Genomic DNA, 17919 nt, shown 5'->3' on the forward strand with positions numbered 1-17919 from the left:
TATATATATATTAATACAAGCATTATTGCTCCACACTGAATTATTGGAAGTAATCGTCACTCATATCGACATAAGAAACAAAATATCATCCATGACATCTACTAAGGCTTTTATGGCCTATTTAATGCTCCATTCACTGAAGATGAAGGCAGAGTAAAATTAGCGAGTCTTCTTTTTTCTTCTCCACTTCTCCTCTTGTAATTTAATCATGTGTGTCTGTCAGTGCGGCTAAGTAGTCTTCTTCTGTCTGTAAGTATGCTCTGAAATAGTAAGGATTTTATATTGTTCTAATTGATTGTTTATATCAATATTATGTTATTTTGTTTCTGCTTCTTCTAACTACGCTTAGTGTAGAAAACGAACTAAAGTTGTGTTTTGCATCTCTGAAGGGATTATATAGGTTTGTGGTCTGTTATAGATCTAAAACATTTTGTTGAGCCCTAGTTTTCTCTAGAAAAACCACCGAGAAGAGTATAATATGAACCAGCAGTATTAAGGTCAAATCCCAGAATAGTAAGTAACGACAGGAAGCATGATAGACCCGAATATTTCATAACATACCAGAGACATAAGAGTGAGAAGAATTTGATAATAATGGAAATGAAATAAATAAACTAGAAATAGAACTAAGAAATCTAAAAAAATCAGTTAGAAATAATATTCGAGATATGGAAGAAATTGAGCTAAAATTAAATATTAAAATAAACAATCAAAGAAACAATGATATTAGAAACTTTAGAAGATCAAATAGAAAAAAATGAAAATATCTAATACAAAAGCTGAGATATCAAAGACACAAGAAATAGTATCAGAGCTCTCTAAATAGTAATACCCTTCAGTATTGGAGTCCGAATCCAACAGCCTCAAAAAGAAAAAATGACTATTATGAGTTTTTTAGCTGGCCTCAACTCTCAGCATAAAGGTGTCAAAACACAAATCTTATCTGACCTAGATGTATTACTCTGAGAGAACCATATTGGAGTATTGCATACAATTCTAAGCTCTCATACTTCATCCGTACAACAACCTAGTGCCCTTTCTAGTAAAAAACAGACATAAATAAACAACAGTTTAATGACAGATACAGAAGAGAAACTCTGAATTCTAGAAATCAAGAATAGAATGTAGTGTTGTGTTACTATCATGAACCTAATCATATGAAAAAATATGAGTCAAAAGTTGCTCAAAAAAATCCATAAGCTTTATAAATCACAGTCAACTTATATAATCACTACAAATGAGGCCTCCTCGGGTCACTCTCTTGATCTGTATAAATGAATATGCCAAGTTCATCAAATTTCAAAAAACATCCAGAAATATCTATCATAGCCCTTGTTGAGTCAGGTAACAATAATACTTATCTTTTTTCGTATTCCACATAATGGATCATTGATTTTGGTGCTATAGATTAATGAGAGGTAATCCGAAATGCTCATGCCTTTTGTCACTTTAGCAGATAGATCTACCTGTAATGTTCTTGATTCTTGCACAATCAATATTATAACCACATTTTCTCTACCTTATGTTCTCAGTTTACCTCAATTCACTTTTAATCTTATTTATGTTAGCAAAATTACAAATACTCTTTATTGTTGTATCTTACTCTTTATCAGCCATTGTCTATTTTAGGATTTCATGACGAAGAATATTACTAAGAAAAGAATGACAATCAGGGGCGATGCTCTTTGCGTTTCGCGGAATCATGAAAGGGGAGAGGGGAGACGGACTAAAACCATCCCATTTTTCTTTTTATGATTTCTTTCCTATTATCATTAATTCATATTTAGTCATTTCTAATACAAGTTTTGTATAAGGGTTTGGAAGTTAGTTTTTAGAGTGAGTTTGTTTAGGACTGCAACCGGTGTCTGCTTTTTGGCTTTGAGGGTTGTATTAGAGGTGTTATGTGGTGCTCCAATTGTATATCTTTCCAATGTGGTGATAATATTCTCTATCCCATTCCACAATCTCCCATGTCACTCCTGGTCACCCTTAATTGCTGCAGCCGCCCCTGAACAGCCTTCATTGCTACTTTCACTGCAATGTTTCCACTTTCAGTCACATGTCGTTGTTGTTGCGGCCCTGGAAAGCCATGCTCTTACTATCCTCCAATCCCCCACCACTGCCTCTGATATTCCCCTTCGCTACTGCCACTCTGTGTTGTTCAACTGCAGTTCCATCCGTCCAACCACCATTTTCTCCCATTGCAGCTTGTTGCCATTGTCACAATTCCTTAACTTTATTGTTGTCATCCTCCCTGCATCCTGCGGCTAAGGAGAAATTGATTCAAAGTGGAGAACAGAAGAAGCCCACCAGCATTAACAAATTTGTCCAAGCCAAAAAGTGCATCAAGACCCACGATTTTGGGCACAGTGCAGCGGTTTATATCAACCTAGACACATTTATTTATAGCTTGTTTGCAGGTTTTGATGTTGTTCTTGTTTACCTCCTAGGAGACATGGTCCCATGGAGCAAGATGAAGAATTACCTAACCAACATGACAATTCTCGCCCCTTTCTCAAAAAATGTGTACCATTTATTCAAAACTAGTTCGGACACATTACTACCATTGTGACAAATACTTCAGAAGAATATGGCAATCCATTTGTGTCTGCATAAGGCTGCTCCAGCACATAAGAAAGAAACGCCAAATGTCCAAGTAAATTCCGATGCGAGTAGCGCGTTATCATAATTTTAAAAGTAGCATGGATAAAATAATCTCTTAAAGAAAATTTTTAGATTCAGAATAATGAAGCCAATTAAAATGTAAATACAAAGAAAATACATGTCAGCAAAAAGGCTGCAACCAAAGGCATAATGCATTTAGAGAAATCATAAATTATAATGAATAAACATGGTTTTGTGATCAAATATTGATCCGATTCTTCAACAGGAACTTTAAAGAAGTTAAAACAGCAATGTTAACTCTCTTTTCACTTTTCATTACACCCATTAGCAGTCAAATGTAAGCAGATAATGCAGCTGCAATGACAAGTATTGACGTGATAGATTTCAAGCACCTCCAAAGAATTAATTCAAATAACTCAAATGCACCTGATTACATAGTTCCCTTTATTATCAAAGGGAGAGGGAAGCGGTATATGTCTATTCTTCGTCAGCAGCCAAAACTTGTCAGAAGACACTGGGACTTCGATTGGAGCCTGCAGAAAATCAAAGCAAATATCAGAAATAAAAGCAGATCATTGATGCATTATGAAATAATAGCAGCAAAAAGATAGGTAGATTCAACAAGTAGAAGGGATGAATTGCATGGGATACGATTATATACAAATATTTTACCCAACAATTTACAACCAGCTTAGCATTGAAGAGCACCTCAGCTGATAATGCTTGCTAACCTTCTGTTTGAAAAATAAATCTTTGCGTTTACGAAAATATTACTTATTTAGGGCATGCCTTGTTCTGAAAAATCCTTGCAATCAAACATGGCATGCAATTTTGTTGCACAATGTTAGAAGATAGGGTATTTAGCAATTTATTCTTCTTTATTTTTTTCCAATGGAACATTTCCAGCCCTACAGAGAGAAGACGAGCGGGGTCACCAAGTTTGGAGATCTTCTCACAACTTCGGGAGAAATAAGGACTCTGTTAGTACCAGCTCAAAAAGTGGAGACAGTAAGACTTTGGCTAGCTCTAGTGAAAATAAGAAGGCTCGTTCTATGGCTGATATACTCCAATCATCTGACCGATGCCATGGTTCTTCTCGTCATTTTTAAAATGGAAACAGAAGTAATTCATTAGAAAAAAACTTCTGAAATCGTTTAGAGGCTGCTGATGGAGCTTAAGATTGTAGAAATGGTATTTTTTTGTTAGGGTTGTATATGGGGGCATTGGATCAGTTCTTCTCCTTCTTGATCTAAAAACGAAAGATAGAAGATTCCACTTATAGAGTGCATGGAAGAGGATAAAAAAAAATGCAAAACTTTAGTTTCCCTTTTATCAATCACATGGTATGCATTTGCTATATATTACGATGGTATTGGAACGAAGATTACTTCTACTGAATCACTTTTATCAAGCTGGGGCCATCTTTTTATGAAAATCATATCTCATAAGATCCTTTATCCATCAGTCAGTAAAGGATGTGCAGATTTCGTGGAATCACAATAATAATTAATAAGTTTGGTAAAAAAGAGCTGCCAACCATAAAAGAGTAGTTAATGTTTGGTTAGGTTACAGGTTGACCCATTTTCATAGTTTTTTTTTTTTTTTTCTATTGTTGCGTCTTTTGGGCATCTCAAAGACTATGGGTGAATTTCATATAGTTTTCACTAATTTGGAGCCACTTTTTCCTCTTTTTTCAATATTTTTTTTTAATGATACAAAATTCCAAGTTGAAATTTTGCAAATTCAATTCTAAAATTCATCAGAATAATATACCGACTTCAAATTCTTGGAGCAATCTTTCTCTAAGTTCCCCATTCCCTTGAAAATGTCGCATTACAAAATGAAAAAGATTTTTTTAACCTTGTTTGTATTCCATGTTGACAATTATCTTTATGAATCTTTTGAACTAGGCCTTGGAGATTGCTTTAACCATATTATCCATTTTTAACTTAAAAACATTTTATTTTGTATTTAGACCAAATTTTGGTGGTACTTCTATATATACCTCCTCTCTTTGCGTCATCATAAGAAAAAGTCTATCTTGAAATTGAAATTTTACTATTTTGTCTATATTAACTAATTAATAATAAAAAATTCAAATAGTCCATTTTATCAATCAAAAGAAAAAACTATAAAGTGATAAATCAGATACATATGGGTTTAACATTTATCAACCAATACATATTTTATATCCTTCTAGTAAATTATCAAATTTGTACTTTATAGTAAATACCCACCTGCGTCGTATTGATTTTCTTTAGATAACTCTACAAAATTACTTCTTTTTTAAAAAAAAATCTTTCAATTCTTCTATCATAAAATTATTTCAATTCTCATTATTTACAATCCCGTTTGTAGGCTTTATAAGATTTTTAAATAATAAACACAATTGTAAAAAATAATTATGGGAACATTTTGCATCGTTGTTACCATATTTCTTTTTGGATGCATATTTACTAGTTCTGTTAGTGGCTTTAATGATAGGAATTGATTTGGTTGATTAAAATGCCTTCTTTAGTGAGCAAACTATAGAGGCTAAGAAGAAAATGATTCAGCTATAGGATAGGTGATACCATTTTGGGGCTCCTAGATGGTGTTAGAAAGCGAATTTAAATTAAAATCACTTGAGTCAGCCAGCAAAAAACCCAAAACAGCTGACCGGTTTGGCGCTAATTTAGAGGATAGTAAAGAAGAAGATTAATTTAATGGTATTTTAGAGGATAGTAAAGAAGGTATTAAATCATCCATTTCAAATTCAAACAGCAACCTAATTCGTTCCTATTCTGGGAAGCGGGTAAAGTTAGAAGGCATAGTTAAGCTTGGCAACATCAGTATTTTGGCCACTACTGTCATTCCTAATCAGGTGCATAACGGTAGTATTTTGAATCTGTAGTACGTTTATGTGGTAGGGTCTAAATGGAAAGAATGTGGACTCGAATTCTGGGATTGTTACAGGATACAAAAATCTAATTTTCATTAAAGATAGGGGATGATAAAATTTCTAAAAAAATTGAATCATGGCCAGCAGTGAAGAAGTTATCTTAAAGTTATCACACCTTTAACTCGGGCAAAAAACTATGGACAATATCAAACTGTCAACTCTTAAACCCAAGAGGTCAAAGTGGTATTTCAAGATGAAGGGCCTTATAATGTTCATGAAAACAAAAACACAGTTGCCATGGAAAGATTCTACAGGGGATAGGGAATGATTGAAATGGGTAAAAAATTAATTAAAATGCAAATGATGAAAGTTTGAGGCAAGCGCATCAAAATTTGAAGTTATGATGTTTAATTATCTGTTCAGAAATTTTGTTTTCTAGTTCGTTTTTTTATTTTTTTTTTATTTTTTTTTTTTATGTAATATTCCTGAGATGATAAGTAAACAAGAACGGTTAGTGTTTTCTAGCAATTTGATTATCTAATTGGGAATAGGTTGCCTTTGCAAGTGTTTTTCAACCCATTCATCCCTTATTCCCAAACTTCGAATTTCAATTTTTGTCCAACAAAGCATTCAGCATCAGGTTGATGCTGCAATTGAGGGGTCGTGGAGTTTTTTTCCATATAACCACTCCGCACTATACACACTATTGCAAAGATATGGGTTATATGCAATTCCCTGCTTATTGAAAGCTAAACAATGTTCGGTCCTCTGTTCTGGAATAACTGATCATTTCTTCCTTTCATTCATGTGCCAATTACTGCTGCCATATGCTCCCATTATTTTTCCTACTTAGTCCTATACCCTTCAGGCTTTTCAGTGTAGCAGGAGACAAAGGTTGACTTTTTGAGCTGACTAAATAGGGGCTTCTCATTTTTAGCTAAGATATCTGTGGTTGTAGGTAAGATGTTAAGGATTATGTCAAGCTACTATTACACATAGGACCCCTTATGCAAGTATTTTAAAATGAATGACTATATAAAATCTTTATTTATGGGATAAATGTACTAATAAGATGAAAACAAAGATATTTTTTTTAAAAGGGGGGAACAAGTTCACAATTCACAAGTCCATTCCATAAGTAAAGAATCTAGAGGCAAAATAAAACGAAAAGAGAGAAATGATCATCTACTAAAGCTATGGGGCCCTCTACTCCATTCCCATATAACAGCACCCAACAATCAAGAAATTATAAAGTAGAAGAAAGAAAAGAAAAAGGAAGCATAGAGAAACCATCTTGCAACCTAAGAAGTAACAGGAAGCAGACCTAAAATCAAAGACAACATTAATGACCCACCAAGGATAAGGAAGGATTCACACCTCGAACCACTTGCAAGGGCAAATTAATTCTAATAAGGGAAGTCATGATTTATAAGGCACCAAGTGCAGGAAGCATTAAAAATATCATGCACAACAAGCTCTTGAGTATCAAGGTTTTCAACTTCATGTCAAATTTGTCAATTCAATATGTTATACCATGAATCAAAATCTCAAGGGTTGAAAAGTGTGAGAAAAATTGCTCTAGCAAATAATCCAGCATTCAATCAAACTGAAGGTTGAATAGATAAACCTTCAAATAGCTCGTTTTTTAAGAATCGCATAGTTATTAAAATGACTCAAAATAAACCAAATTTTAAGTTCAAATGTTAATAAAAGGACAAATTGAATTAGTTATCCATTACATTTATGATATATTTTTTCCTTAATATAAACCAAATTGATTAGTCATCTCATTTAATATAAATCTTATTGTATTAGCCAATGAATTCCAAAAAACATATTTTATACTTTGCATGTTCAATCAGAAATTAAAAACGTAGATGGAATTAAAATAAAAAATTATTTTGTATATTTTATCGTATTTTAGCATTATTTTCATGTTCAGTAACTACCAAACACGATACTTGTATGTATGTATCATTTAAGAAATTTCGATAGATTTTTAGATTTATTAAAACAACATAATTCAAACCTTGGTTGAATGGACCTTTCTTTTGGGTTTTACTTCTTGTTCAGTTATCAAAACTGTAGGCCAACATAAGAAAGCACAAGAAGACGAAACTCCAAGACCCTCTAAGCTACATAAAAGGTTTGACACAAAAAATGATAAAAATATGATAAAAACCAAGGAAAATAGGATAAAGTGGTTATTGAATGTATAAAGAAGGGTCGATTATGGTTTTGTGTCCAATGAGGAAACTTGAATTAATGGTGGAGACCTTAAATCAAATGAGAACTAAAATTTGCCTTCAATATTTCCATATAATTGGCACAAATCCCTCTTAAGCCGCACACAAATAAGTAAACTCATCATGTCATAAATTTTCTTTTTAATAAAAATTAAACCACTTTTGCAATAAGATAAAACCCATTGAACCGATTACGAGTTAAATATAGCATCTAAGATAAGAAACACAAAAAAGGATATACAACCCCTTCATGTCTCCAATTTGGTAGAAGTTCATCCAACGCACGAGGCTCAAAAACATTTCCGGAAATTATATGCGCACCTGCAGATATTTTTCTTTTTCATGAGAAGAAATGAAGCAAAGATAGACCAAGGTGGCATGAAAATAAGCTAAGGAATTGCTAAAGCAGAAAGCAATTCAAAAGAGTATAAAGAAACTCAATTATATCCTAGTTTAAACATACGATCATTTATATTTATCTTGAAGAAGCATGTATAGACAAACAAATGGAGAGAAAAAGAGAGAGAGGAACTAGTTCCATGTTCAATTTGAAGAATATGCTTTATTCAGCACTTATTTCAGCAAATTGTTTCTACAAGTTGCATAACTCCATCAGTGTATATGTACTTTCCATGTGTGTGTGTGCATGTGTGTGTGTGTGTAGCATAAGAGACATATACTCGCATACACATACATAAATACAACCTAAATATCTATACAAGCCAAGCTCAATATCCAATTTTTTTTTTTTTTTTTTTTTTTTTTTTTTTTTAACTAAATTTAAAATATTGGCTTGAGTAAACATGTCCCAACTTAAAACAACTTAATCTACAGTTTTCCATGATCTATCCAACTTCAAAATTTAATGAGTTTCGTGTTAGACTATTAGATGAAAAGATTTTTGGAGAAGGAAAAAACAATTATGCTTCTAAAGAAAATAACATAAGTTTGGACATTAACAAAATCAATTCATCAATCAACAAAATTCTAAATCAACAAAATATATAAAAATAAGCTTCTAAAGAAAACAACAAAAGTTTGTACATTAATAAAATCAATTCATAAATAAACAAAACTCTAAATCAACAACATACATAAAAAAATAATGATATTTATTAAATAGTGAGTACAGCAATGCCATTAGGGGTAAGGGGACACTAGAATCCCGCTAATGTTAGCCGCTTGCTGCAGTTTGCAAACTTTGGAAATATTGAACTTATAAGACATTTGTAATAGTCTCAGTATAAAATAAATACATTCAGCCACACAAACATATATGTATAAAATCTTTGAAAGGTATAAATATATATGCATCTCGCAAAAAAATATATATTAGTCTTGAACAAACAGGATTGATCACCCCTATAGTATATATATCAGGCTTCAAACCAGCTTTTAGAGTTCAATCAACATTTCTAGAACAAATTCATTGTGCTCATTCTCCATACAACCAGCAATTATTCCATTCCAAGTAAATATGCTGGGTTCAACTCCTTCGTCCCGCATCACACGAAGCAACTCTCAAGCATGGTTAAGTCAATTAAGACGAGCATAAGCAGACATCAATAAATTCCACATTGTCATGTCTATTTCAACCATGCTATGGAAAATCTACTCGGTTGAATCAAAATCAAAGCAGCTGCAATACATTTCAATCAAAGCATCATAGAAAAAAAAATGAATTCAAACCTTTTGATATTGCATAAGAATTAATCTATCTTCCTTCACTGATTGCAATTCTTACAGTAAGTAAGAGACACTTAAAGGGTTGTTTGGTTTGTTGAAAAAGAAATGTAATGTAACAGGTTTATAGAGTATTAGGATTACAATATATTTGAAATACTTTAGAGTTCATTTTAAAATAAATGTAGGACTTTGTATTCTTTTATTTGGTGTAGATTGAAAATTTTGTATTTCAAAATATTTTTTTTTTGTCTGGTGGCAGGAGACCAACAGGCCACTGGCATAGGAGGTTGGTGGTCGGCAGGCAGACGACCAGCAGCGACGGAGGCGAACGGCGAAGGGCGGGGGGAATTACAAGCGGTGAACGATTGCAAACTGCAGCAAGCGGCTAACATTAGCCGGCAGTGGTAGCAGCAACGAGCAATGAGCAACGAGCAACCGAGGTAAAAGCAAACGGTGGGGGAAACTCCGGTGGGGGGAAGGGGGTACATTTGGCGGCTTATGGATAATATTTTATATTTTAATAGACGTTGTAATTCAAATTCGGCCAAATTGAATGAGTTTTAAATTAAGCCAAAATGAACAACAATGTAAACTTTGAATTTATTCATACTCTACATTGTATTTGAAATTATTCATACCAAACAAATAATTTTTTCAAATTTCTGAAAAAGAATTACAATATACCACAAATTCACTCAATCAAACGGCCCCTAAATGTGAAGACAAAGAAATTAAATATGGGTTTTGTTATAATGAGATGAAAGTAAAAAAAAATTGTAAATTGAATGTTCTATAACATGTGGTACCTTATACATTATCCAAATCAAAGATACCACTATATTAAACCTCAAAATTCTAATAAAATGAATGCATTAACTTGAATTGAGCGGTATATATGTAAACCTTACTTTAAAAATTTTTACATAAAATGAAGGAGGCCATATCAAGCAGATTCCAGGAGAATTTACAAAATGTTAAATACTATCCCAAAATGTTGACTTAACATTGCTTATTTATTAAACTTAAATGAATCCACTAAAACAGTGTTGCTATCGAGCCACAACTATCACCAAAGTTGAAACATGTATCCTTTACAATCCAACCACTCCACAAGGAATTGATGCCCTTTACAATTTCGGACAACCTTATTACCCACCTGTAAATAAAGCAGCTATAAACCAACAAATTGTGCTAATTTTTAACAATTCACAAACAAAATTCAAGTTACAATGTGCAGCTATGGCTGAATTAAAGAGAGTTAGCGTGTTTTTTGTATTGTGTCGTGGAACCAGAATCTTCTCTTCACTTCGTGTTTGGTCCCAGCACTGTGACCCAATATCTCCTGCTCTGTCATAGAGTAACTGTTAATAGTGTACCCCATGCTATATGGCATGCTAATGTCCTCAATAAAGGTAATTCCATTTGACGCTATGAATTCGTCTTCGTGGATGTATTGTTCTTAAGCACCAACCATTTCAATACTACTATTCTTTGTAACTTGTTGGTCAACAGTTGATTGTGTTTGTATACCAACAGCAATATTCTCAGCACAAATCTTCTCGAAGATATCATATTGATCAAAGAAGCTTCTTCTAAAACTATCCATAAGTGTTGCAAGATCGGAGTCGGAAAAATGATCGAATGGGTCACACATCATAAATCGACAGAAAAAAAAGTGGAAATAATACCTGATTCGCGAACGAAGAACGCAACACCTCTCGTAAACCTCTTTGTTGAAAGAGAAGGCAAAACTTTGATCGGATTATATAGTCGAATCACAGGGTAGACGGATTTAAAGAGGGACAAGCAAAAGCTGTTTCAATAACGCTATCTTCTCTTCCCCAACCACTCCCTTCTCAATTGCTTTGTAGTCCATGGTTGACGTCAATGTGATTCGGCTATATAATCTGACTAAAGTTCTGCATTCTCTTCCACTGTTCTCATCAAAGAGATTTACAAGCTCTCCATTCAAGAATCAGATATTCCTTCGAATTTTTTTCTATTGATTCATCATGTGTGACCTCCTTGGAACAGTTGTTATTGGACATCATAAATTGACAAAAAAAACGCAAAAATAATACCTGATTCGCGAACGAAGAACGCAACACCTCTCGTAAACCACTTTGTTGAAGGAGAGGCAAAACTTTGATAGGATTATATATCCAAATAATAGGGTAGACGGCGAATGGGTGACCCGTTCGATCATTTTTCCAACTCTAATCTTTCAGCACTTATGTTGTGAGTGCAGTCTTTTAATTATAGATATGAAGAAATTTATGCCAAATGATTTAATAAGTTGTGGAAGCGGTAGCTCACAATGCAATTAAGACAAAGATTTGCTAGTACTGAGTGGAGATTCTAAGAATTCGTCAAGGATACCCAAGTAGTTGGAACTACATAACGACATTCTTGTGGAGTTGTTGATGGTCTTTATAGAAATATATTATCTGACGTGTTGAAAAAAAGCTTATGGGATGATATCGTCAAAACACTAAATAGACAATCATCATATTTCATTCAGGTTGCCATGATAAGATTTAAAAATATAAAGGCCGACTTCAAAATTGTGTTTCGATTATCCAACAAAAGTGGAACGAAATCATACAAGTTCAACATCACTCTTGCTTTGTCAATCCAGTTTAATAGATAAACATTCATGATCTAAAAAATATATAATTAAGTTTCAAAAAATTCAAAAATGGGTAGTTTTAGAAAAAATTTCATTCATCAAGACGATATCTTTGAGAAGATTTGTGTTGAGAATATTGTTATTGGTACACAAGCAAAATCAACTGTAGATCGACAAGTCAAGATGAATAATAGTGTTGAAAAGGTTGGTTCTCTAGAACAATACATCTACAAAAACGAATTCATGGTATCAAACGGAGTTACATTTATTGAGGACATTAGCTGCCACATACTCTAACGTACACAATCAGTGATGACTCTATAGCGGAACAGATGATATTGGAGTATAGTGTTGGGACCAAATGATGGAGTGAATGGCAAATTATGTTCCCTGAAGAAATAAAAACTGTGGTGACACGGAGGCACTTAATAAACTAATTACAGTGCAGGAGGAGAATGTTATGGCATTGAAGGAATTGCTTGACAGAAACACTTCTATCTCAATGAACAATTGTCTCGCAAAGTTAGGAAATATCGATGACAACTCAGAGAAAGCTACAACGAGTACCAAAATAATAAATATCTACTCCTAACATTCAAAGGAAATAAGCTTCATTGTTGGATTGAGCTCATACTTGAAAAACACCACATTTATTATTCATTTTTTGGTTGCTTTTAAAGTCAACATTATGTCACTTTTTTTTAACATCTTGGTTGTTCACTGCTACAACCCTTATACTTTATTAGTTGTTTTGTTGTACGTTTAGTTCATTAATATTTATATTTCAACTTGTTTCTTATTTTTGCTTAAATGTTTCCATCTTATGTAGTGTCAATTTTTATTTTGTAGTATTCATGCAACTTTTGTTACAACAAGTCAACAGATTATTACAATAAATAGATTTGTGCATAATTTATTAATGATGAATTGTTTTTATTTCGCATAAATGTCTACTTATTCTCGCGATAGATTAACCAGCATATGTTCAATTTTATAAATAATTACATTGATATAAGTAATACAATTATGAGCTACTACCAGCAGTTATGGACAATAACTCTTCTAATGATGAGGAATTTATTCGAAGATCCTGTTTGATAGGATATACATAGGGCACCAATATATCATGGATGTTCTTGTTGAACATCATGTTCGTTGTTACAATTGTTTCAGGTTGCCACCAGAAGCTTTTACTCGGTTACTTGACATGATGATAACCTGTAAGCGATACACAAAATATGACGGTTGCAAAACACGTACAATTTTTTTAAATTAGTACATGCTCATTCTTATAGACTTGAGTTCTTCAAGCATTCATTGGAAACCATTGATAGACACTTCAATATTGTCTTATAAGCTATTGTCCCGTTGACTGAAGAGTATATCGTTTGCCAACCAATGAATCTGAATGTCACTCATATATCCATTCTAACCCACAGTTTTATCTTTTCTTCTCAAATGCAATTGGAGAAATAGATGGCACACACATGCCTGTTGTTAAACAGAACTCAAAGAACAGATACCGGAACAGGAAAGGATTTACATCACAAAATGTGATGCTAGTTGTCTCGTTCGATCGTCAATTTATGTATATTACTTCTTGTTGGGAAGGATTAATAGCTGATATGAGAAGGATCTTTCCGTACCGCAACGTCGATATTATCTTGTTGACTCGGGTTACAGTAACACCTCCAAATTTTTAGTACAATATCGTGTTTACATGTATCATCTCCATAAATAAACTGGGGCCGCAATTACTCAGGAGCCAAAAAGTTGTATAATCATCAAGTCAAAATACAAAATATAGTGGAAAAAATATTTAGAATCTGGAAGGAGAGATTCAAAGATTTAACACATGCGGTAATTTTTGTTCGACGTGTAGTGTCATCTTACATAACTTTATTGGTAGGCATCACAAACAGAATATATACTTCAACATGTCACAAACAGAAATGCATCATGACAGAAACCTGGGTGAGGTGGTAAGCACTGGTGAAAACCCTAATGTGCATGCGACTATCGGGAAGAAAGCTAAAGGTTATATAATGTGACATCTAAATGTAACTAATATGTGAGAAGCACGAGCAAGAAATTTTATTTAACCGCTTTTTTTAAATTTGTGAAAGGATTATGTTAAAGTATTTTAAAAAATGTTGCGAGAATCCGATCAAAGACGGCGCAGAACTTGATCATTTGGATGACATGGCAAAACTTCATGGGAAAGCTTGTACCGATTTTAACATTTCTTATTTTGATAAATCATTTTTTACAAATTTTGAACTTAATTTAAAGAATAGAGTAACGGAGTTTATTGAAAGTTTATATTTTACTTATTTGGACATTCCGTATAATTTCTTTTGTGATTATGTTGTGTTATTGCATGGTGGCAGATTATTGAAGCTTGAATTACATGAATTTATTTTGTGCTATCAAGTTCCTTATTTTATATAGGACAACTTTTAGAACAGTTTAGTATAGCCTAGTTCCTTCAAAATGATAATTTTGAGCAAAATACCAGTTCCATTTAGGAATAAAGATCTCAAGTTGGGGGAGTACCCATTTGAGAAAATAAATATAGCCCCAACACATGTTATTCTGTGAATGAGTGATGATCCGTTCATGTAGGAAGAATTATCAAATCTCACAAATTTGTACAAAACTATATTATCTGCCCCTCATCTCATTATTCGCACTTAAGCACGAAAGGTAGTAGTAGAAAAGATACTTTCCTAGTTGAAAGAAGTTGTTAAAAGCATTGCACTTAAACTCTTCATTTAACAAAACATGTAATTGAGCATATAGTGGTTTGCTAATGTTCTTGTGGCGGGTTGAGTGATACTTCTTGACTCTAAGCTTGATTCTTCTTTTATATTGTATTATGGTGTCGTGACATATTATTGAATCTGAAATGCATTTATGCAAGTCTTATGTTGCAATAGAAAGAAGGTGATAACACTATCCATGGTGCTTTTCGGATATCTACTTCTATGATGCAATGGTGGATGCGGTATGGACGATCGATGCTTTTGAATGGTAACTACTACATCTGGTGTCATTGCCGAAATTGTAATTTTTCTCAATTTTGTTTTACTTTTATAATATGGGTTTAAGTTTGCAAATTATAGTTACTGTGGAATGCTAATAGATAAAAGAGTGTGGTATTTATGTAATTAGCAACGCTTTGTCCCATAAAATGAGTCATGCTTTCATACTTACATAGCAATCAAATCTTTAACACTGACCTCTTTAATTCAGCCACAGTTGCACATTTTAGCATGATTTTTATTTGTGAATTGTTAAAAATCAGCACAATTCGTTGGTTCATAGTTGGTTATTTACAAGTGGATAATATGGTTGTCCGAAATTGTAAAGGGCATCAATTCCTGGTGGAGTGGTTGATTTGTGAAGGTTACGAGTTTCAAATTTGGCGATGGTTGTGGCTCGATAGCAACATTGTTTCAGTGGATCCATTCAAGTAATAAATTAACAATGTTAAGTCAACACTATGGGATAATATTTAACATTTTGTAAATTCTCCTGGGATCTACTTGATATGTCTTCTTTTTTTGTAAAAATTTTTAAAGGTTTACATACATACTGCTCAATTCAGGTTAACGCATTCAATTTATTAGAATTTTGAGGCTCAGATCACTTTTTAGGAGTTAATATATTGGTATATTTGATTTTGGTGATGTATAAGAGACACACATGTTATATCCCATTCAATTTACAATTTTATTTAACTTTCATCTGATTACAAGACATAAACCTAGATTTACTTTTTTTGCCTAAAGATTTAAGTGTTTCTTAATTACAAGAAGAGCTGCAATTAATGAAGGAAGATAGATTCATTCTTATGCAATATCAAAATGTTTGAATTGAAGTCATTTTTGTCTGCAATGCTTTGAATGAAAACTATTGAGGCGGTTTTGATTTTGATTCAGGTAAGAAGATTTTCTATAGCATGGTTGGAAAAAGACACAATAACAAAATTTATTGTTATGCTCGTTTTAATCTAGTTATGCTCATCTTAATCGACTTAACCACACTTGAGAGTTGCTTCGTGAGATATGGGACGAAATATTTGAGCCCAGCATATTTAGTTGGAATGGAATAATTGATGGTTGTATGGAGAATGGGCGCACAATTAACTTGTTCTAGAAATGTAGACTGAACTCCAAAAAGCTGGCTTGAAGCCAGATATATATACTATAGAAGTGATCACTCCTGTTTGTTCAAGATTAATATATATTTTCTGGTAAGATGCATATATATTTATATCTTTCAAAAGACTTCATATCTATAGGTTGAATGTATTTATATTATATTGAAACTATTGCAGATATCTTATGTACAATATTTTCGAAGTTTAAATTTTCTTCCACATTCTTTTTATTACATAGTCATGATCCCATGCTCCAAATCATCCATAGTTTCAATTAAATTGGAGCATATATTTATTTTAAAGAGTAAACAGTCATAACTGATCTTTAAATCCAAGCAGAAATCGTCAAACAGTTTTACTGAATTTAACAGGATTTAGTAAATCTATTGCCAAACAGTTTTTGGGATTTATCCCTCTCGAGATTTACTAAATCTGGATTTACAGGATTTACTAAATTATAGTAATATAAATCCCAGCTATTGCCAGACAGCACCTTGTAAATAAAGGATTTAGAGGTGAAATCCTTGAAATCCGGATTTACCGCAGCGAGGGATTTATTTTGTCCAGAAAGACCATCTGGCAAGATTTGGCTTAAATCCCATGTTAACCCTGGCCTGAAGCTGTGGCCAGGCAGCTCCTAAGTAATGCAACGCAACTTAATAAGTACATTTGGCTGAAGGCAAACTAAGAAGTAGATAATTTTATAGTCTATAACCTCTATAGTCTAAACGAAAAAGAAGCAACAGCCTTCGATGTCCTCAATTCGGATAATCCAATGAGACTCGTTTAAGACAAACAAGTCAATCTAGAACTATAAAATACTCCTCAGTTCAAATCAGCGAAACATTGAACCGAGAAAATGGCAAATGCATAAATACTTTAAAAATAAAGGATAATAGAACTCGCCGACTTCTGAGCCTTTCTCCAGGACACAAACCGATATGTCTTTATTCCTTTCCGAGCACAGCTGCTTCAATCGTATGGCCGCCGATAGCCCAGCTGGCCCAGCTCCGACGATGACAACATCGTAATGCAAAGACTCCCGGCCGCCCGAACCGCTGCAGAAAGTCCTCCGTCCGCCGATAGTGCAACCGTCAATCGAATTCAGTAAATTCGTGCAATTGTAAAAGAATTCAGGTAATGGGAACGAGAGGGCGGAAAGATGAGAAGGGGTGCTTGGTAGATTGGGGAGGATTGGAGAGGGTTTGGAGATGGATTTTATCAGGGTATTCGATCTAGAAAGAAATCGATACATGACAGCCGCTGGAATCTAGCACTGCCAACTAGAGAGAAATAGAGGGGATTGAGGAAGAAGAGGAAGAGAAATGGAATGCAGAAGAATAGACTCGTGCGGACAAGAAAAACGGCGCTGGCACGCGCCCCGCTGGTCTCAGGCAAACGACACTGCCGCGAAAGGTTTTTATTTTTTATTGACTCATAATTTATATTATCATCGTTAAGATAATAAAACAAACAATTATCTACATCGCTTAAAGGTATTTCCTAGAAAAAATTCCAGCATATATTGATTTGAAAGAACCGTTAGATGGGTGCCAGCTCAGCCACGTTACTGTGTGTGCAAAATGGCATAATTCAAAAAAAAAAATTTTGGGCGGATTTTAAATTGACCATCCACGAATGTGAGCGTTGGTTTGAGCTGCATTTCATGAAATTCAGCCGTGAAGGT

The 17919-nt window shown here is 33.5% G+C and overlaps 1 protein-coding gene across 2 annotated transcripts in view; it reads right to left on the minus strand.

The window, feature by feature from the left end:
• LOC110035765 (electron transfer flavoprotein-ubiquinone oxidoreductase, mitochondrial) overlaps positions 1-17630 on the minus strand; it is a 77907-nt gene extending 60277 nt beyond the window's left edge. For both annotated transcript variants that reach the window (XM_020740052.1, XM_020740054.1), the window contains exons 1-3: positions 17139-17630; positions 7997-8073; positions 3052-3158 (exon numbers count right to left, since the gene is read on the minus strand). In XM_020740052.1, coding sequence (XP_020595711.1) covers positions 3052-3158; positions 7997-8073; positions 17139-17487 — 533 coding nt within the window. In that variant the 5' untranslated portion in view covers positions 17488-17630. The remainder of the gene's footprint in view (positions 1-3051; positions 3159-7996; positions 8074-17138) is intronic.
• Positions 17631-17919: the final 289 nt, after the last annotated feature.

This window comes from Phalaenopsis equestris, unplaced genomic scaffold (genome assembly GCF_001263595.1).
Source record: "Phalaenopsis equestris unplaced genomic scaffold, ASM126359v1 Scaffold199749, whole genome shotgun sequence".
In the NCBI taxonomy this organism is placed as follows: Eukaryota; Viridiplantae; Streptophyta; class Magnoliopsida; order Asparagales; family Orchidaceae; genus Phalaenopsis; species Phalaenopsis equestris.